This window comes from Mycteria americana, unplaced genomic scaffold (assembly GCF_035582795.1).
Source record: "Mycteria americana isolate JAX WOST 10 ecotype Jacksonville Zoo and Gardens unplaced genomic scaffold, USCA_MyAme_1.0 Scaffold_133, whole genome shotgun sequence".
In the NCBI taxonomy this organism is placed as follows: domain Eukaryota; kingdom Metazoa; phylum Chordata; class Aves; order Ciconiiformes; family Ciconiidae; genus Mycteria; species Mycteria americana.
Window position 1 is genome coordinate 13,178 of NW_027445473.1, and position 20,629 is coordinate 33,806.

At 63.0% G+C, this 20,629-nt stretch overlaps 1 protein-coding gene and 1 long non-coding RNA gene across 2 annotated transcripts in view; both read left to right on the forward strand.

Moving 5' to 3' along the window:
- LOC142403194 (E3 ubiquitin-protein ligase BRE1B-like) overlaps positions 1-20,629 on the forward strand; it is a 46,041-nt gene that overhangs the window by 12,497 nt on the left and 12,915 nt on the right. Inside the window, 10 exon segments of the mRNA XM_075489387.1 lie at positions 462-536; positions 1,705-1,824; positions 5,397-5,576; positions 10,214-10,225; positions 10,227-10,350; positions 11,649-11,770; positions 12,584-13,098; positions 13,841-13,958; positions 16,034-16,183; positions 17,942-18,154. Of these exon segments, the coding sequence (XP_075345502.1) occupies positions 462-536; positions 1,705-1,824; positions 5,397-5,576; positions 10,214-10,225; positions 10,227-10,350; positions 11,649-11,770; positions 12,584-13,098; positions 13,841-13,958; positions 16,034-16,183; positions 17,942-18,154 (1,629 nt within the window).
- LOC142403195 (uncharacterized) lies at positions 18,597-20,305 on the forward strand. Its single transcript, XR_012773623.1, has 5 exons — positions 18,597-19,000; positions 19,146-19,238; positions 19,518-19,598; positions 19,734-19,877; positions 20,014-20,305. It is a non-coding gene; the product is annotated as an uncharacterized LOC142403195 (long non-coding RNA).

Sequence of the window (20,629 nt, forward strand, 5' to 3'; positions counted from 1 at the left end):
GCTGTCCCCAGTGCCCCTTATGTCCCCGAGATGTCCCCGATGTCCCTGGGGTGCCTCCAACCTCCCTGGTGTCCCCCCGGGTGTCCCAGCTGTTCCCAGTGTCCCTGATGTCCCCTGGGTGTCCCCAATATCCCTGGGGTGTCCTCAACGTCCCCGGGGTGTCCCTGGTGTCCCCAGCATGCTCAGGGTGCCCCCGAATGTCCCCAACGTCCCCAGGGTGTCCCCAACATCCCCAGGGTGCCCCCAAATGTCCCCAGTGACCCCAGAGTGTCCCCAATGTCACCGGTGTCCCCAGGGTGTCCCTGCTGTCCCAAATATCTCTGGGGCGTCCCTGGGGTGTCCCTGCTGTCCCCTGCTGTCCCCGGGGTGCCCCTGGTGTCCCCAACGTCCCCTGCTGTCCCCGGGGTGCCCCTGCTGTCCCCGGGGTGTCCCCAGTGTCCCCAACGTCCCCATGTCCCCAGCTGACCTCGGGCTCCTACGGCTCCGGCAGCTCCGGGGGATTCCAGGGGGGACAGATCACCCTCAGCATGCAGAAGGTATTGGGGGGCCCTGGGGGGGGGGGGCTTTGGGGGTCACCCCTAGGGGGGGCTTTGGGGGTCACCTGGGGGGTTGGGGGGTCCCTTGGGGAAGTTTGGGGGGACCCTGGGAGGGTCCTGGGGGGATTTGGGGGACTCAAGGGGGTCTTTGGGGGGTGGGGGGGCTTAGGGGAGCCTGGGAGGGGTCTGGGGGGTCCCTAGGAGGTGTTGGGGGACCCTTGGGGGGGATTTGGGGGGGGGACCTGAGGGGGTTGGGGGGACCTTGGGGGGGATCTGTGGGACTCAAGGGGGTCCCTGGGGGGATTTGGGGGACCCTGGGGGGATTTGAGGGACTCAAGGGGGTCCCTGGGGGGATTTGGGGGACTCAAGGGGGTCCCTGGGGGAAGTTTGGGGGTCCCTGAGGGGAGTTTGGGGGTCCCTGGAGGGATTTAGGGGACTCGAGGGGGTCCCTGGGGGGAGTTTGGGGGTCCCTGGGGGGATTTAGGGGACTCGAGGGGGTCCCTGGGGGGGAGTTTGGGGGTCCCTGGGGGGAGTTTGGGGGTCCCTGGGGGGATTTAGGGGACTCGAGGGGGTCCCTGGGGGGAGTTTGGGGGTCCCTGGGGGGATCTGGGGGACTCAAGGGGGTCCCTGGGGGGAGTTTGGGGGTCCCTGGGGGGATTTAGGGGACTCGAGGGGGTCCCTGGGGGGAGTTTGGGGGTCCCTGGGGGGATCTGGGGGACTCGAGAGAGTCTCTGGGGGGAGTTTGGGGGTCCCTGAGGGGATTTGGGGGTCCCTGGGGGGATTTGGGGCGACTCAAGGGGGTCCCTGAGGGGGGCTGGGGGAAGTTTAGGGGGGCACAGGGAGAGGTTGGGGGATCCTGAGAGGATCTGGGGGGTCCTGGGGGAATTTTGGGGGGGTCCTGAGGGGCTTTGGGGGACCTTGGGGAGGTCCTGGGGGTCCCTTGGGCGAGTTTGGGGGTGCTTGGGGGGGGGGGTCTGAGGGTGTCGGTGTTTTTTGGGGTGACCCCCACATTTTGGGGGGGGACCCCCCAGTTTGAGATACTGAACGCGGAGCTGGGGGGCTTGGGATGGGTTTTGGGGGGTCGGGGGGGGGTTGGAGATGTCTGGGGGGGTCTGGGGGTGTCGGTGGGTTTTGGGGTGACCCCAGGATTTTGGGGGGACCCCCCAAGTTTGAGATGCTGAACGCGGAGCTGGAGGGGAACCAGGAGCTGGCCAACAGCCGGATGGCGGAGCTGGAGAAGCTGCAGCAGGAGCTCCAGCAGGCCGTGCGCGGCCACGAGCGCCTCAAGGTGACACGGGGACATCGGGGACCTTGGGGACATCGGGGGCACTGGGGGCGTCGGGGACGTTGGGGACACGGGGGGGCGTTGGGGATGTGGGTGACGCGAGGGACTTGGAGGATGTCAGGGACACAGGGGATGTGAGGGACATCAAGAACATGGGGGACATCGGGGATGTTGGGGACATTGGGGACACTGGGGACGTGGGGGTGTTGGGGATGTGGGTGACACAAGGGACTTGGAGGATGTCAGGGGTATTGGGGACATCAGGGACATGGGGGATGAAGGGGACATCAGGGACATGGGTGATGAGAGGGACATCAGGGACATGGGGGACATCAGGGATGTTGGGGACATTGGGGCGTTGGGGATGTGGGTGACACGAGGGACTTGGAGGATGTCAGGGGTATTGGGGACATCAGGGACACGAGGGATGAAGGGGACATCAGGGACGTGGGGGATGTGAGGGACATCAAGAACATGGGGGACACTGGGGACATTGGGGACATGGGGGCGTTGGGGATGTGGGTGACACGAGGGACTTGGAGGATGTGAGGGATGAAGGGGACATCAGGGACATGGGGGACAGCAGAGACATGGGGGACATGAGTGATGTGAGGTACAGCAGGGACATGGGGACATTGGGGATGTGGGTGACACGAGGGACTTGGAGGATGTCAGGGGTATTGGGGACATCAGGGACATGGGGGACATCAGGGATGTTGGGGACACTGGGGATGTGGGTGACACGAGGGACTTGGAGGATGTCAGGGGTATTGGGGACATCAGGGACACGGGATGAAGGGGACATCAGGGACGTGGGGGATGTGAGGGACATGGGGGACATCAGGGATGTTGGGGACATGGGTGATGAGAGGGACATTGGGGACAGTAGAGGCACTGGGGACATGGGTGATGTGAGGTACAGCAGGGACATGGGGACATTGGGGATGTGGGTGACACGAGGGACTTGGAGGATGTCAGAGATGAAGGGGACAGCAGGGACACGAGGGATGAAGGGGACATCAGGGACGTGGGGGGTGTGAGGGACATCAGGGACATGGGGGACATCAGAGATGTTGGGGACATTGGGGACATGGGGGCGTTGGGGCTGTGGGTGACACGAGGGACTTGGAGGATGTCAGGGATGAAGGGGACATCAGGGACGTGGGGGGTGTGAGGGACATGGGGGACATCAGGGATGTTGGGGACATGGGTGATGAGAGGGACATTGGGGACAGTAGAGACACTGGGGACATGAGTGATGTGAGGTACAGTAGGGACATGGGGACATTGGGGATGTGGGTGACACGAGGGACTTGGAGGATGTCAGGGACACGGGATGTGAGGGACATCAAGAACATGGGGGACATCAGGGATGTTGGGGACATTGGGGACACTGGGGACGTGGGGGTGTTGGGGATGTGGGTGACACAAGGGACTTGGAGGATGTCAGGGGTATTGGGGACATCAGGGACACAGGGGATGAAGGGGACATCAGGGACGTGGGGGACATCAGAGATGTTGGGGACATGGGGGCGTTGGGGATGTGGGTGACACAAGGGACTTGGAGGATGTCAGGGGTATTGGGGACAGCAGGGACACAGGGGATGAAGGGGACATCAGGGACATGGGGGATGTGAGGGACATGGGGGACATCAGGGATGTTGGGGACATGGGTGATGAGAGGGATATTGGGGACAGTAGAGACACTGGGGACATGAGTGATGTGAGGTACAGTAGGGACATGGGGACATTGGGGATGTGGGTGACACGAGGGACTTGGAGGATGTCAGGGATGAAGGGGACATCAGGGACACGGGGGATGAAGGGGACATCAGGGACATGGGGGATGTGAGGGACATCAGGGACATGGGGGACATCAGAGATGTTGGGGACATGGGGGCGTTGGGGATGTGGGTGACACGAGGGAGTTAGAGGATGTCAGGGATGAAGGGGACATGGGGGACATCAGGGATGTTGGGGACATGGGTGATGAGAGGGACATTGGGGACAGTAGAGACACTGGGGACATGAGTGATGTGAGGTACAGTAGGGACATGGGGACATTGGGGATGTGGGTGACACGAGGGACTTGGAGGATGTCAGGGACACGGGATGTGAGGGACATCAAGAACATGGGGGACATCAGGGATGTTGGGGACATTGGGGACACTGGGGACGTGGGGGTGTTGGGGATGTGGGTGACACAAGGGACTTGGAGGATGTCAGGGGTATTGGGGACATCAGGGACATGGGGGATGAAGGAGACATCAGGGACATGGGGGATGTGAGGGACATCAGGGACATGGGGGACATCAGGGATGTTGGGGACACTGGGGACGTGGGGGTGTTGGGGATGTGGGTGACACAAGGGACTTGGAGGATGTCGGGGACGAAGGGGACATCAGGGACGTGGGGGATGTGAGGGACATGGGGGACATCAGGGATGTTGGGGACATGGGTGATGAGAGGGACATTGGGGACAGTAGAGGCACTGGGGACATGGGTGATGTGAGGTACAGTAGGGATATGGGGACATTGGGGATGTGGGTGACACGAGGGACTTGGAGGATGTCAGGGACACGGGATGTGAGGGACATCAAGAACATGGGGGACATCAGGGATGTTGGGGACATTGGGGACGTGGGGGTGTTGGGGATGTGGGTGACACAAGGGACTTGGAGGATGTGAGGGATGAAGGGGACATCAGGGACATGGGGGATGTGAGGGACGTCAGGGACATGGGGGATGTGAGGGACATCAGGGATGTTGGGGACATCGGGGTGTTGGGGATGTGGGTGACACGAGGGACTTGGAGGATGTCAGGGGTCTTGGGGACATCAGGGACACAGGGGATGAAGGGGACATCAGGGACGTGGGGGATGTGAGGGACATGGGGGACATCAGGGATGTTGGGGACATTGGGGACATGGGGGTGTTGGGGATGACACGAGGGACTTGGAGGATGTCAGGGATGAAGGGGACATCAGGGACATGGGGGATGTGAGGGACATCAAGAACATGGGGGACATCAGGGACGTTGGGGACACTGGGGACGTTGGGGACATGGGGGCATTGGGGATGTGGGTGACACAAGGGACTTGGAGGATGTTGGGGACATTGGGGACAGGAGGGACATGGGGGACGAAGGGGACATCAGGAACATGGGGGACAGCAGCGACATTGGGGACATGGGTGATGTAGGGGACACTGGGGACATCAGGGACATTGGGGACGTGGGAGACATCGGGGATGTAGGAGGCAGCAGGGACATGGTGGACATTGGGGACATCAGCAACACGAGGGACATTAGGGACACGGGGGACGGCAGGGACGTGGCGGGGGACCCTGAGGGACATGGAGGGGACGCTGTGGCCACCCCGGGAACACGTGATGACAGGAGGGTGACACCGATGACACGACACAACCGTAGAGGCACAAAAAGGGGACGTTTGGGGACCCGGGAGGACCCAGCGAGGACATCTGGGAGCTCCGGGGGATGATGATGATGGGGGGGTGGGGGGGGACACGATGACATTGGGGACGCTGGGGGACACGGCTGGGGACGGTCCCCGCAGGTGGCCCTGCGCTCGCTGCCGGAGGAGGCGGTGAAGGAGACGCTGGAGTACAAGGTGCTGCAGTCCCAGTTCTCCCTCCTCTACCACGAGAGCCTCCAGGTGAAGACGCAGCTGGACGAGGCCCGCGCCCTCCTCCTGGCCACCAAGAACAGCCACCTGCGCCACATCGAGCACATGGAGGTGAGGGGACGCGTCCCCGAGGTGGCCTTGGTTGTCACCGAGGCTCCTTGAGGGTTCCCTCGGGTGTCCCGTTGGACCTGCGGGGTTGTGGGATGTCATGGCGTCCAACTGTTGGCCATCCAAGATGGCCGTCTCTGTCATGGTGAGAACATGGAGGTGGGTCTTGGTGTCACCAAGTGTCCTCAAGGGACCTTGGAGCTCCCCGGGGTGTCCCGTTGGACCTGGGGTCATGGGACATCAAGGCGTCCCAACTGTTGGCCATCCAAGATGGCCACCTCCATCATCTTGAGAACGTGGAGATGGGTCTTGGTGTCACCAAGGTGTCCCCAAGTGTCCTCAAGGGACCTTGGAGCTCCCTGGGATGTCCCATTGGTCCTGGGGGTCATGGGACATCAAGGCATCCAACTGTTGGCCATCCAAGATGGCCACCTCTATCACATTGAGAATGTGGAGGTGGGTCTTGGTGTCACCAAGGTGTCCCCAAGTGTCCTCAAGGGTCCTTGGAGCTCCCCAGGGTGTCCCGTTGGACCTGGGGTCATGGGACATCAAGGCGTCTCAACTGTTGGCCATCCAAGATGGCAGCCTCCATCATGTTGAGAACATGGAGGTGGGACTTGGTGTCACCAAGGTGTCCCCAAGTGTTCTCAAAGGGTCCTTGAGGCTCCCCAGGGTGTCCTCTTGGTTCTGGGGGTCATGGGACGTCATGGCATCCAACTGTTGGCCATCCAAGATGGCCACCTCCATCATGTTGAGAACGTGGAGGTGGGTCTTGTCACCAAGGTGTCCCCAAGTGTCCTCAAGGGTCCTTGGAGCTCCCCGGGGTGTCCCGTTGGACCTGGGGTCATGGGACATCAAGGCGTCCCAACTGTTGGCCATCCAAGATGGCCACCTCCATCATGGTGAGAACATGGAGGTGCGTCTTGTCACCAAGGTGTCCCCAAGCGTCCTCAAGGGTCCTTGGAGCTCCCCCGGGTGTCCCGTTGGACCTGGGGTCATGGGACATTAAGGCGTCCCAACTGTTGGCCATCCAAGATGGCCACCTCCATCATGGTGAGAACGTGGAGGTGGGACTTGGTGTCACCAAGGTGTCCCCAAGGCTCCTTGGGGCTCCCCAGGGTGACCCATTTCTCCTGGGGGTCATGGGACACCATGGTGTCCCAACTGTTGGCCGTCCAAGATGGCCGTCACCATCGTATGGAGAACATGGAGGTGGATCATGGTGTCCCCAAGTGTTCTTGGAGCTCCCCGGGGCGTCACGTAGGTCCTGGGGGGCCATGGGGTGTCATGGCGTCCGGCTCATGGCCACCCAAGATGGCCGCCTCGGTGACACTGACGTGTCTGTGTGTCTGTCCCCGTGTGTCCGTCCGTCCTTTGTGTCCCCATGGCCTCCGTGTCCCCCGTGTCCCTCCTGTCCCCCGTGCGTTACCTGTCCTGTGTCCCCTGTGTCCTCCATGTTGTCATGTCCACGTCCTCCACGTCCCCTGTGTCCCCCATGTGTCCCCGTGTCCCCCCACGTCCTCCACGTTCTCCACGTTCTCCGTGTCCCCCACGTTCTCCACGTTCTCCGTGTCCCCCACGTTCTCCACGTTCTCCACGTCCCTGTGTCCCCCACGTTCTCCACGTTCTCCACGTTCTCCATGTCCTCCACGTCCCCTGTCTCCCCCATGTCCCCTGTCTCCCTGTGTCCTCGTGTCTCCGATGTCCCCTATCTCCTCCATGTTATCATGTCCACGTCCTCCACGTTCTCCATGTCCTTCATGTCCCCCACATCCTCCACATCTCCCGTGTCCCCATGTTCTCCACGTTCTCCATGTCCTCCATGTCCCCTGTCTCCCCCATGTCCCCTGTCTCCCTGTGTCCTCGTGTCTCCAATGTCCCCCATCTCCTCCACGTTGTCATGTCCACGTCCTCCACGTTCTCCATGTCCTTCGTGTCCCCCACGTCCTCCACATCCCCCGTGTCCCCCACGTTCTCCACGTTCTCCATGTCCTCCATGTTCTCCATGTCCTCCACGTCCCCTGTCTCCCCCATGTCCCCTGTCTCCCTGTGTCCTCGTGTCTCCAATGTCCCCTGTCTCCTCCACGTTGTCATGTCCACGTCCTCCACATCCCCCATGTCCCTGTGTCCCCCACGTTCTCCACGTTCTCCGTGTCCTCCACGTCCCCTGTCTCCCCCATGTCCCCTGTCTCCCTGTGTCCTCGTGTCTCCGATGTCCCCTATCTCCTCCATGTTGTCATGTCCACATCCTCCACGTCCCCCATGTCCTTCGTGTCCCCCACATCCTCCACGTCCCCCATGTCCCCGTGTCCCCCACATTCTCCATGTCCTTCATGTCCCCCACGTGTCCCCGTGTCCCCCACGTTCTCCATGTCCCCCACGTTCCCTGTCTCCCCCATGTCCCCTGTCTCCCTGTGTCCTCGTGTCTCCCATGTCCCCTATCTCCCTCGTGTCCCCATGTTCTCCATGTCCCCGATGTCCCTCATGTTCTCCATGTCCCTGTGTCCTCGTGTCTCCCATGTCCCCAATCTCCCCCGTGTCCCGTCTCCCTCATGTCCTCCATGTTCTCCATGTCCCCCAACGTCTCTCCTGTTCTCCGTGTCCCCATGTTCTCTGTCCCCCATCTCCCCCGTGTCCTCCATGTCCCCATGTTCTCCATGTCCTCCATGGCCCTCTGTCCCCATGTCCACCATCTCCCTCATCTCCCACGTGTTCTCCATGTCCCCCATCTCCCTCATGTCCTCCATGTCTTCCACGTTCTCCATGTCCCCGTGTTCTCTGTCCCCCACATCCTCCATGTTGTCCCTGTGTCCCCATGTCCTCCATGTCTTCCATGTCCTCCATGTCCCTGTGTCCCCACGTTCTCCATGTCCCCATGTTCTCTGTCCCCCACATCCTCCATGTTCTCCATGTCCCCCATGTCCCTGTGTCCCATGTCCTCCATGTCCCCCATCTCCCTCATGTTCCCCATGCCCCCATCTCCCCCTTGTCCCCTATGTGTCCCTCATGTCCCCTATCTCCCCCGTGTCCTCCATGTCCCCCATCTCCCTCATGTTCACCGTGTCCTCCATCTCCTCCACCTCCCTCACGACGTCCTCCATGTCTCCTATCTCCCCCGTGTCCTCCATGTTCCCCATGTTCCCCATCTCCTTCATGTCCTCCATGTCCTCCATGTTCCCCATCTCCCTCATGTTTGCCGTGTCCTCCATCTCGTCCACCTCCCCCACGACGTCCTCCATGACTCCTATCTCTCCCGTGTCCCCCATGTCCTCCATGTCCTCATGTCCCCCATCTCCCTCATGTTTGCCGTGTCCTCCATCTCCTCCACCTCCCTCACGACGTCCTCCACCTCCCCCATGATGTCCTCCATGTCTCCTATCTCCCCCGTGTCCTCCATGTTCCCCATGTTCCCCATCTCCTTCATGTCCTCCACGTCCTCCATGTCCCCCATCTCCCTCATGTTTGCCGTGTCCTCCATCTCCTCCACCTCCCCCACGACGTCCTCCATGTCTCCTATCTCTCCCGTGTCCCCCATGTCCTCCATGTCCTCGTGTCCCCCATCTCCCTCATGTTTGCCGTGTCCTCCATCTCCTCCACCTCCCTCACGATGTCCTCCACCTCCCCCATGATGTCCTCCATGTCTCCTATCTCCCCCGTGTCCTCCATGTTCCCCATCTCCCTCATGTTCCCCACCTCCTTCATGTCCTCCACGTCCTCCATGTCCCCCATCTCCCTCATGTTCGCCGTGTCCTCCATCTCCCTCACGACGTCCTCCATGTCCTCCATGTCTCCTATCTCCCCCGTGTCCCCCATGTCCTCATGTTCCCCATCTCCTTCATGTCCTCCACGTCCTCCATGTCCCCCATCTCCCTCATGTTCGCCGTGTCCTCCATCTCCTCCACCTCCCCCACGACGTCCTCCATGACTCCTATCTCTCCCGTGTCCCCCATGTCCTCCATGTCCTCATGTCCCCCATCTCCCTCATGTTTGCCGTGTCCTCCATCTCCTCCACCTCCCTCACGACGTCCTCCGCCTCCCCCATGATGTCCTCCATGTCTCCTATCTCCCCCGTGTCCTCCATGTTCCCCATCTCCCTCATGTTCCCCATCTCCTTCATGTCCTCCACGTCCTCCATGTCCCCCATCTCCCTCATGTTCGCCGTGTCCTCCATCTCCTCCACCTCCCTCACGATGTCCTCCATGTCCTCCATGTCTCCTATCTCCCCTGTGTCCTCCATGTTCCCCATGTTCCCCATCTCCTTCATGTCCTCCATGTCCCCCATCTCCCTCATGTTTGCCGTGTCCTCCATCTCCTCCATCTCCCTCATGATGTCCTCCACGTCCTCCATGTCTCCCATCTCCCCCGTGTCCTCCATGTCCTCATGTTCCCCACCTCCTTCATGTCCTCCACGTCCTCCATGTCCCCCATCTCCCTCATGTTCGCTGTGTCCTCCATCTCCTCCATCTCCCTCACGATGTCCTCCATGTCTCCTATCTCCCCGTGTCCTCCACGTCCTCCATGTCCCCCATCTCCTCATGTTCGCCGTGTCCTCCATCTCCTCCACCTCCCTCACGACGTCCTCCATCTCCCCCACGATGTCCTCCATGTCTCCTGTCTCCCCCGTGTCCCCCCCGGGGCAGAGCGACGAGCTGGGGGGTGCAGAAGCGCCTGCGGACGGAGGTGATCCAGCTGGAGGACACGCTGGCCCAGGTGCGCAAGGAGTACGAGATGCTGCGCATCGAGTTCGAGCAGAACCTGGCCGCCAACGAGCAGGCGGGTGAGACCCACGGCGCGACCCACGGCGCGACCCACGGCCTCCCTGGAGGACCCGCCGGGGCGCGGGGGAGAGAGGGGCCGCGGAGGGCGGGGCTGGGCTGGGGACGCTCTGGGAGGGTCCTCCTAGATCTCAGTGGTGGGTTGGGATGGTCCTCCTAGATGTCTGTGGTGGGTTGGGCGCTCTAGGGTGGTCCTCCTAGATCTCTATGGTGGATTGGGTGCTCTGGATGGTCCTCCTAGACGTCTATGGTGGATTGGCACTCTAGGGTGGTCCTAGTTCTCTGTGGTGGGTTGGGCCCTCTGGGATGGTCCTAGATCTCTATGGTGGGTTGGGATGGTCCTCCTAGATGTCTGTGGTGGGTTGGGCGCTCTAGGGTGGTCCTCCTAGATCTCTGTGGTTGGTTACGATGGTCCTCCTAGATCTCTATGGTGGGTTGGGCACTCTAGGGTGGTCCTGCTAGATCTCTATGGTTGGTTGGGATGGTCCTCCTAGATGTCTATGGTGGGTTGGGCCCTCTGGGATGGTCCTCCTAGATGTCTGTGGTGGGTTGGGTGCTCTAGGGTGGTCCTCCTAGATCTCTGTGGTTGGTTGGGATGGTCCTCCTAGATGTCTATGGTGGGTTGGGCGCTCTAGGGTGGTCATCCTAGATGTGTATGGTGGATTGGGCGCTCTGGGTTGGTCCTCCTAGTTCTCTATGGTGGGTTGGGATGGTCCTCCTAGATGTCTATGGTGGGTTGGGCGCTCTAGGGTGGTCCTCCTAGTTCTCTATGGTGGGTTGGGCACTCTAGGATGGTCCTCCTAGATCTCCATGGTGGGTTGGGATGGTCCTCCTAGTTCTCTGTGGTGGGTTGGGCCCTCTGGGATGGTCCTCCTAGACGTCTGTGGTCGGTTGGGCACTCTAGGATGGTCCTCCTAGATCTCTATGGTGGGTTGGGATGGTCCTCTTAGTTCTCTGTGGTGGGTTGGGCCCTCTGGGATGGTCCTCCTAGATGTCTGTGGTGGGTTGGGCGCTCTAGGGTGGTCCTCCTAGATCTCTATGGTGGGTTGGGCGCTCTGGGTTGGTCCTCCTAGTTCTCTCTGGTGGGTTGGTGGGGCTGGGGCTGCTCTGGGATGCTCCTCCCACTCCTCTATGGTCCCCTCCCGCACCCCAACTCTACGGTCACGGCACCATAGACCGCTCTGCGCCTTCTTCCCCCGGTCTCTATGCCCCTGCGTGAATCTGGAGGGGGTAGGGCTGGATTTGGGGTCCCCCCCCCCGGATTCCTGGGTCCCCCCCGGACGCCTGGGTCCCCCCGCAGGCCCCATCAACCGGGAGATGCGGCACCTGATCAGCAGCCTGCAGAACCACAACCACCAGCTCAAGGGCGACGTCCAGCGCTACAAGCGGAAGCTGCGGGAGGTGCAGGCCGAGATCAACAAGGTGGGCGGGGCCTGGGGGGGGGCGGGGCAGCCGGGGGGTGTGGCCCCTTTAAGGGGCGGGGGGGGTAGTAGACCCGCCCCCACCCCATCACTCAATGAGGCCTTGGTGGCGTAGCCCCTTTAAGGAGGTGGGCGTGGGGGTGAGGGGGCGGAGCCCGCCCCTGGGAGGGGATTGGGTGGTGGTTTCCCGCCTTCTGCTGGAGGGGCGGGGTCTTCGGGAGGCGGGGCTTAAAGGGGCTGTGTTGATGGGCCCTACCCATTGGACTGTGTAGCCCCTTTAAGGGGGAGGGGCTATGAGGAGGGGCGGGGCCATCCCTATGCATGGGATGAGAGAGTGGAGAGTGGCAATTGGCTGTTGCCCCTTTAAGGGGCGGGGCCAGGCCTAGAGCTGGGATTGGGTGCTGCCTCCCTGTTGCTACCAAGGGAAGGGTGGGGCCAGGTCTTAAAAGGGCCAGGGTGGGGAGGTGCTGGGGTGGGCCCCACTAAAGGGGCGGGGTTTGGGGAGGGCGGGGCCTGGGATTTCTCCTTTTTATGGGGTGTGGCTATGCTGTGGGGGTGGGGCCTTAAAAGGGCAATGGGGGGGCATTAAAAGGGTTATGCCAGCAGCTGGGGGGGGGGCTACGAGGGGGAGGAGCCTAAGGAGGGGTGGGGCCTGGCATTGTTCTCTTTAAGGAGATGGGCCGGGCGGGGCCTTAAAAGGGCCACATGGGGGGTGGTTGGTGGGCCCCACCTTGGAGGAGTACCACTTCTTAAAAGGGCTATACCACCCCATTTTCATTGGTGTGGCCCGCTGACCCCGCCCTCTCTCCCCTAGCTCCGCCTCCAAGCCAGCGGCGCCCCGCCCCCTCAAGGCACCGCCCCGCCTCCTCCGCCCCCCCCAGCCGCCGCCGCCGCCACCGCCGCCGCCGCCCCCCCGGAGGAGACCACCGCTGCCGGGGGGGGCCCGGGCCCCGCCCCCATCAAGGAGGAAGAGGGCGGGGCCCCCCCAGGCCCCACCCCCCCGGAGCCCAAGCGGGAGGCGGCCGCCACGCCCGCCCCGCCCGAAGCGGCCCCCCCGCGCCGACCGGCCGAGGAGGAGGAGCCCCCCCCTCCCTCCGCCGCCGCCGCCGCTCCCCCCTCCGCCCCCACCCCCACCGCCCCCCCCCCGGCGCAGCCCCCCCCTCCCCGGGTCAAGGAGCCCCTCCCCGCCCCCCCCCGCCCCGGAGCTTCCCGGGGGGGCCCCGAGCGGGAGCGGGAGCGGCTGCGGGAGCGGGAGCGGCCCAAGGGCCCCCCCGAGGAGCCCAAGAAGAAGGACTCGGAGGTCCTCAAGCAGCTGCGGGGGGAGCTCAAGTGAGGGGGGGGGCGGTTGGGGGGGGTTGGGGAGGGGGGGCGGGTTTGGGGGGGCTGTTATGGGGGGGGGTGGGGAGGGGGGCCGGTTTGGGGGGAGTTTGGGGGGGCTGTTTTAGGGGGGTTTGGGGAGGGGGGGGCGGGTTTGGGGGGGCTGTTATGGGGGGGTTGGGGGGGCGGGTTTTAGGGGGGCTGTTATGGGGGGGTTGAGGGGGAGTTTGGGGGGGCTGTTATGGGGGGGTTTGGGGAGAGGGGGCAGGTTTGGGGGGGCTGTTATGGGGGGGTTGAGGGGAAGTTTGGGGGGGCTGTTTTAGGGGGGTTTGGGGAGGGGGGAGGTTTGGGGGGGCTGTTATGGGGGGGTTGGGGAGGGGGGCGGGTTTTGGGGGGGCTGTTATGGGGGGGTTGAGGGGGAGTTTGGGGGGGCTGTTTTAGGGGGGTTTGGGGAGGGGGGGCGGGCTTTGGGGGGCTGTTATGGGGGGGTTGGGGGAGGGGGGGTGGGTTTGGGGGGGCTGTTATGGGGTTTGGGGGGGGGGGGGGGCTGTTTTAGGGGCTCCCAGGGGGGTATTGGGGGGGGGGGGGGTTAGGGGGGTGGGTGAGTCTGGGGGGTATCGGGGGGGGGGGGGCTGTTTTGGGGTGTCGGGGGGGGGTATTGAAGGGGTGGGGTGGACTGGGGGGTACCCGGGGGCTGGGGGGGGGATTTGGGTATGCAAATAAGATGCTAATGAGGCGGGGGCGGGGCTGGCAGGAAGGCGCAGGAGAGCCAGAAGGAGATGAAGCTGCTGCTGGACATGTACAAGTCGGCCCCCAAGGAGCAGCGGGACAAGGTGCAGCTGATGGCGGCCGAGAGGAAGAGCAAGGCCGAGGTCAGCGGCGACGCGCTAACGACGCGCTAACGGCGCGCTAGGGCACGCTAACGGCACGCTAGGGCACGCTAACGACACGCTAGGGCACGCTAACGGCGCGCTAGGGCACACCAACGCGCGCGGACGCAGGCCAACGCGCGCGCGTCGTCTCCTGCCGCGCTGTCCCCGCCCTTCCCTGATGTCACGCGGTGAGGTCGCGCCCTGAGGTCGCGCCGTGAGGTCAGGCCGGGAGGTCGCGGCGGGAGGCCGCGCCCTGGGGTCGCGGCGTTTCCTCCCGCCGCTTCCTCCGCCCCCTTCCCGCGCCCGTTAGCTCGTGACGTCACGTGATTACGTCGTGCCGTTAGCTCGTGTGAGTGGCTCGCGCCATGACCTCACGTGATTATGTCATGCCATTCCCTGGTGTGATTGGCTCGCGCCATGACCTCACATGATTATGTCATGCTATTACCGCGTGTGATTGGCTCACGCTCTGACCTCACGTGATTATGTCATGCTGTTACCTCGTGTGATTGGCTCACGCCATGATCTCACATGATTATGTCATGCCATTACCGCGTGTGATTGGCTCACGCCATGACCTCACGTGATTATGTCATGCCATTACCTCGTGTGATTGGATCGTGCCATGACGTCACGTGATTATGTCGTGCCATTCCCTGGTGTGATTGGCTCGTGGCATGACCTCACATGATTATGTCATGCCATTACCTCGTGTGATTGGCTCACACCATGACCTCATGTGATTATGTCATGCTATTACCGCGTGTGATTGGCTCACGCCCTGACCTCACGTGATTATGTCATGCCGTTACCTCGTGTGATTGGCTCACACCCTGACCTCACGTGATTATGTCATGCCATTACCGCGTGTGATTGGCTCACGCCTGACCTCACGTGATTATGTCATGCCATTACCTCGTGTGATTGGATCGTGCCATGACGTCACGTGATTATGTCATGCTGTTCCCTGGTGTGATTGCCTCAGGCCGTGACGTCATGTGATTATGTCATACCGTTACCTCATATGATTGGCTCGCCCCATGACCTCACGTGATTATGTCATACCATTACGTCGTGTAATTGGCTCGCCCTATGACCTTACGTGATTATGTCATACCATTATCTCATGTGATTGGCTCGCCCCATGACCTCACGTGATTATGTCATGCTGTTACCTGGTGTGATTGGTTCAGGCCACGACCTCACGTGATTACGTCATGCCATCACCTCGTGTGATTGTCATCCGATTACCTGATTTCATTACCTCACGCCCTTACGTCACGCCATTATCTCATACCGTGACCCCACGTGATTACCTCACTCCTTTACCTCACGCCACGACCTCACGTGATTACCTCACGCTGTCACGTCACGTGATTATGTCACCCCCTGATTTCACGCCATGACCTCGCGTGATTATCTCCCGCCGTTACATCGACGCGTTACATCACGCCGTTACATCACGCGTATCCCGTGTCATGACCTCACGCGGTGACCTCACGCGGTGACCTCGCCCCGTTACCTCACGCGATTACCTCGCCCCGTTACCTCACGCGATTACCTCACCGCGTGACCTCACGCGGTTACCTCACCCCCTTATCTCACACAATTACCTCACCCCCTGACCTCACACGATTACCTCACCATATGACCTCACGCGGCTCACGTGGTTACCTCACCCCGTTACCTCACCCTGTGACCTCACGCGGTTACCTCACCCCGTTACCTCACGCGATTACCTCGCCTCGTTACCTCACGCGATTACCTCACCCCGTTGCCTCACGCGATTACCTCACTGCGTGACCTCACCCCCTTACCTCACGCGGTTACCTCAGCCCCTTACCTCACGCGATTACCTCACCCCATGACCTCACGCGATTACCTCACCCCGTGACCTCACACGATTACCTCACCCCGTTACCTCACGCCGTCGCCTCCCGCGATTCTCTCACCCCGTTCCTTCGCGCCGGGACCTCACGCGGTTCCCTCCCCCACCCCCACCGGCGGGTGCCGTGGGGGGGGGAGGGGGGGGCTGACGTCACGGGGGGGGGCGGGGCGGGGCCGTGTGACGTCAGGCGGAGGAGCTGCGGGCGCGGGCGCGGGAGCTGGAGGAGCGGGAGCGGCGGGAGAGCAAGAAGCTGGCGGACGAGGAGGCCCTGCGGCGCCTGCGCCACGCCGAGGAGCAGATCGAGCACCTCCAGCGCAAGCTGGCCGCCACCAAGCAGGTGGGCGGGGCCTCCCGGGGAGGGCGGGGCCTCGGGGGGGGGCGGGGCCTTCCGGAGGGGTGGGGTCTCGGGGGGGGCGGGGCTTCCCCAATGGGGAGGGGGAAGGTCCGAGGGGGGGGAGCGTGGGGCTTTAAGGGAGGGGGTGTGGCTTGAGGGGAGGGGGTGTGGCTGTGGAGGCGTGGTCGGAGGGGAGGGGCGGTGCCACGGGTATTGTGGGAGGGGCGTGGCTTGAGGGGAGGGGGTGTAGCTGTGGGGGCGTGGTCGGAGGGGAGGGGCGGTGCCACGGGTATTGTGGGAGGGGCGTGGCTTGAGGGGAGGGGGTGTGGCTGTGGGGGCGTGGTCGGAGGGGAGGGGCGGTGCCACGGGTATTGTGGGAGGGGCGTGGCTTGAGGGGAGGGGGTGTGGCTGTGGGGGGCGTGGTCGGAGGGGAGGGGCGGTGCCACGGGTATTGTGGGAGGGGCGTGGCTTGAGGGGAGGGGGTGTGGCTGTGGGGGGCGTGGTCGGAGGGGAGGGGCGGTGCCACGGGTATTGTGGGAGGGGCGTGGCTTGAGGGGAGGGGGTGTGGCTGTGGGGGCGTGGTCGGAGGGGAGGGGCCTGGGAGGGGAGGTTGCTGTGGGAGGGGCGTGGCTTGAGGGGAGGGGGTGTGGCTATGGGGGCGTGGCCGGAGGGGAGGGGCTAGGGGGAGGCAAGGGCTTAGGGGAGGAAGGATATTGTGGGAGGGGTGTGGCTTTAAGGGGGCGGGGCCTGTGGGTTGGGGTGGGGCTGGATGGGGTGGTTATGGGGCGGGGTCTTAGGGGAGGGGCGGGGCCTTGAGGGGAGGCGAGGTCTTAGGGGAGTTAGAGTGGGGGCGTGGCTTAAGGGGCGGGGCCTGTGGGTTGGGGCGGGGTCTTAAGGGAGGGGCGGGGCCTTGAGGGGAGGCAAGACCTTGAAGAGGTTAGAGTGGAGGGGCGTGGCTTTAAGGGGGGGTGGGGCCTGTGGGTTGGGCGGGACCTTTGGGGAGGGAGGTTACAGGGAAGGGGCGTGGCTTTGGGAGGGGTGTGGTGTTACAGGAGGGGGTGTGGTCCCAGGAGCAGTGGGTGTGGCCTTAGGGAAGGGGGTGCGGCCTGAGGCATTGGGGGCGTGGTTTTCCCAGGGCGAGCCTATGAGAGCAGGACTTGGGGGTGGTGGGCGTGGCTTCTAAGGGAGGAGACGATGGCAGAGGAGGGGCTTGGGGAACGGGGGTGGGGCAGCACTTATGACAACGTAGGTAGGCAGTGTGATGTCATAGGCATGTCTTGTGACATCGTAGATATACCTTATGATGTCATAAGTATGTTTTTGTTATTTGGGGGAGGGGAAACGCCTGTGACGGGGGCGGGGTCGGCGTTTAGGGTTGCCAGGCCGCGCCTGTGACATCACGGGCAGGCTGTATGACATCATAGGCACGTCCTACGACATCGCAGACGTAGGTCATGACGCGCCGAGGGCGTTTCGGCTCTACGACGCGTAGGCGGCCAGTGGGAAGCATCTGTCATGGGGGTGGCGGGGGCGGGGCTCGTGACGTCACCGGCGCGCCGTATGACTTCAGGAGCGCGCTCGGTGACATCACGGGCTGGGTTTGCGACGTCACAGTCGTACCGCGGGCCGCGCCGGGCGGGGAAGGGCGGCGCGGAGGAAGGCGTTGGAAGGGCGGTGGGTCGGCGGCGGGTGACGACGTCGGGGGGGGGGGATGGCGCGTGACCTCACGGCGGCCATGTTGCCCCGGGGGGGGCGGGGCAGGAGGAGGAGGCGCTGCTGTCGGAGATGGACGTGACGGGCCAGGCCTTCGAGGACATGCAGGAGCAGAACCTGCGGCTGCTGCAGCAGCTGCGGGAGAAGGACGACGCCAACTTCAAGCTGATGTCCGAGAGGATCAAGGCCAACCAGATCCACAAGCTGCTGCGGGAGGAGAAGGACGAGTTGGCCGAGCAGGTCCTCGCCCTCAAGGCCCAGGTGGGACCCAGGTCTCCAGGGAAGACCCAGATGGCCGGGAGGGTCCATGGGGATCCAGCTGGTTGGGGGGCTGGAGGAACCCAGGTGGTCAGGAGAAGGATGAGGTGGTGGAGCAGGTTCTCACCATCAAGGTCCAGGTGGGGCCCAGGTCTCCAGGGAGGACCCAGATGGCCGGGAGGGTCCATGGGGATCCAGCTGGTTGGGGGGCTGGAGGAACCCAGGTGGTCAGGAGAAGGATGAGGTGGTGGAGCAGGTCCTCGCCATCAAGGTCCAGGTGGGGCCCAGGTCTCCAGGGAGGACCCAGATGGCCGGGAGGGTCCATGGGGATCCAGCTGGTTGGGGGGCTGGAGGAACCCAGGTGGTCAGGAGAAGGATGAGGTGGTGGAGCAGGTCCTCGCCATCAAGGTCCAGGTGGGGCCCAGGTCTCCAGGGAGGACCCAGATGGCCGGGAGGGTCCATGGGGATCCAGCTGGTTGGGGGGCTGGAGGAACCCAGGTGGTCAGGAGAAGGATGAGGTGGTGGAGCAGGTTCTCACCCTCAAGGCCCAGGTGGGACCCAGGTCTCCAGGGAAGACCCAGATGGCCGGGAGGGTCCATGGGGATCCAGCTGGTTGGGGGGCTGGAGGAACCCAGGTGGTCAGGAGAAGGATGAGGTGGTGGAGCAAGTTCTCACCATCAAGGTTTAAGGTCCAGGTGAGAGCCAGGTCTCTACAGATGACCCAGATGTCCAGGGGGTCCAGGGGAACCCAGATGGTTGGGGGGCTGGAGGAACCCAGGTGGTCAGGAGAAGGATGAGGTGGTGGAGCAGGTTCTCATCATCAAGGTCTAAGGTCCAGGTGAGAGCCAAGTCTCCAGGGAGGACCCAGATGTCCAGGGGAACCCAAGCATCCAGGGGAACCCAAATGGTTGGGGGGCTGGAGGAACCCGGGTGGTCAGGAGAAGGACGAGTTGGCCGAGCAGGTCCTCGCCCTCAAGGCCCAGGTGGGACCCAGGTCTCCAGGGAGGACCCAGATGGCCAGGAGGGTCCATGGGGATCCAGCTGGTTGGGGGGCTGGAGGAACCCAGGTGGTCAGGAGAAGGATGAGGTGGTGGAGCAGGTCCTCGCCATCAAGGCCCAGGTGGGACCCAGGTCTCCAGAGAGGACCCAGATGTCCAGGGGGGTCCAGGGGAACCCAGTTGGTTGCTTGGCTGGAAGAATCCAGATGTCCTGAAGAAGGATGAGGTGGTGGAGCAGGTTCTCACTGTCAAGGTCGAAGGCCCAGGTGGGACCCAGGTCTCCAGGGAGAATCCAGATGTCCAGGGGGTCCAGGGGGACCCAGATGGTTGGGGGCTGGAGGAACCCAGGTGGTCAGGAGAAAGATGAGGTGGTGGAGCAGGTTCTCACCATCAAGGTCTAAGGTCCAGGTGAGAGCCAGGTCTCCAGGGAGGACCCAGATGTCCAGGGGGTCCAGGAGAACCTAGATGGTTGGGGGCTGGAGGAACCCGGGTGGTCAGGAGAAGGATGAGTTGGCCGAGAAGGTCCTCTCCCTCAAGGCCCAGGTGGGACCCAGGTCTCCAGGGAGGACCCAGATGGCCGGGAGGGTCCATGGGGATCCAGCTGGTTGGGGGGCTGGAGGAACCCAGGTGGTCAGGAGAAGGATGAGGTGGTGGAGCAGGTTTTCACCATCAAGGTCTAAGGCCCAGGTGAGAGCCAGGTCTCCAGGGAGGACCCAGATGTCCAGGGGGTCCAGGGGAACCCAGATAGTTGGGGGGCTGGAGGAACCCGGGTGGTCAGGAGAAGGATGAGTTGGCCAAGAAGGTCCTCTCCCTCAAGGCCCAGGTGGGACCCAGGCGTCCGGGGAGGACCCAGATGGCTGGGAGGGTCCATGGGGATCCAGATGGTTGGGGGGCTGGAAGAACCCAGGTGGTCAGGAGAAGGATGAGGTGGTGGAGCAGGTTCTCGCCATCAAGGTCCAAGGTCCAGGTGGGACCCCGGTCTCCAAGGGAGGACCTGGGGGTCCAGGGGGACCCAAGTGTCCAGGGGATCCAGGGGAACCCACATGGTTGGGGGGCTGGAGGAACTCAGATGTCCAGAAGAAGGATGAGGTGGTGGAGCAAGTCCTCACCGTCAAGGTCCAAGGTCCAGGTGAGAGCCAGGTCTCCAGGGAGGACCCAGATGTCCGGGGGGATCCAGGTGGTTGGGGGGGGGCTGGAGGAACCCTGGAGGAACCACTTGGTCAGGAGAAGGATGAGATGGTGGAGCAGGTTCTCACCATCAAGGCCCAGGTGGGACCCAGGTCTCCAAGGGAGGACCTGGGAGTCCAGAGGAACCCAGTTGGTTGCGGGGTTGGAAGAACCCAGGTGTCCAGAAGAAGGATGAGATGGTGGAGCAGGTCCTCACCGTCAAGGTCCAGGTGGGACCCAGCCATCTGGGCGAGGTCCGTAGGTGGCCACCCAACTACTGATGGTGCAGAACCTGGAGGAGAAGGAGCCGGGG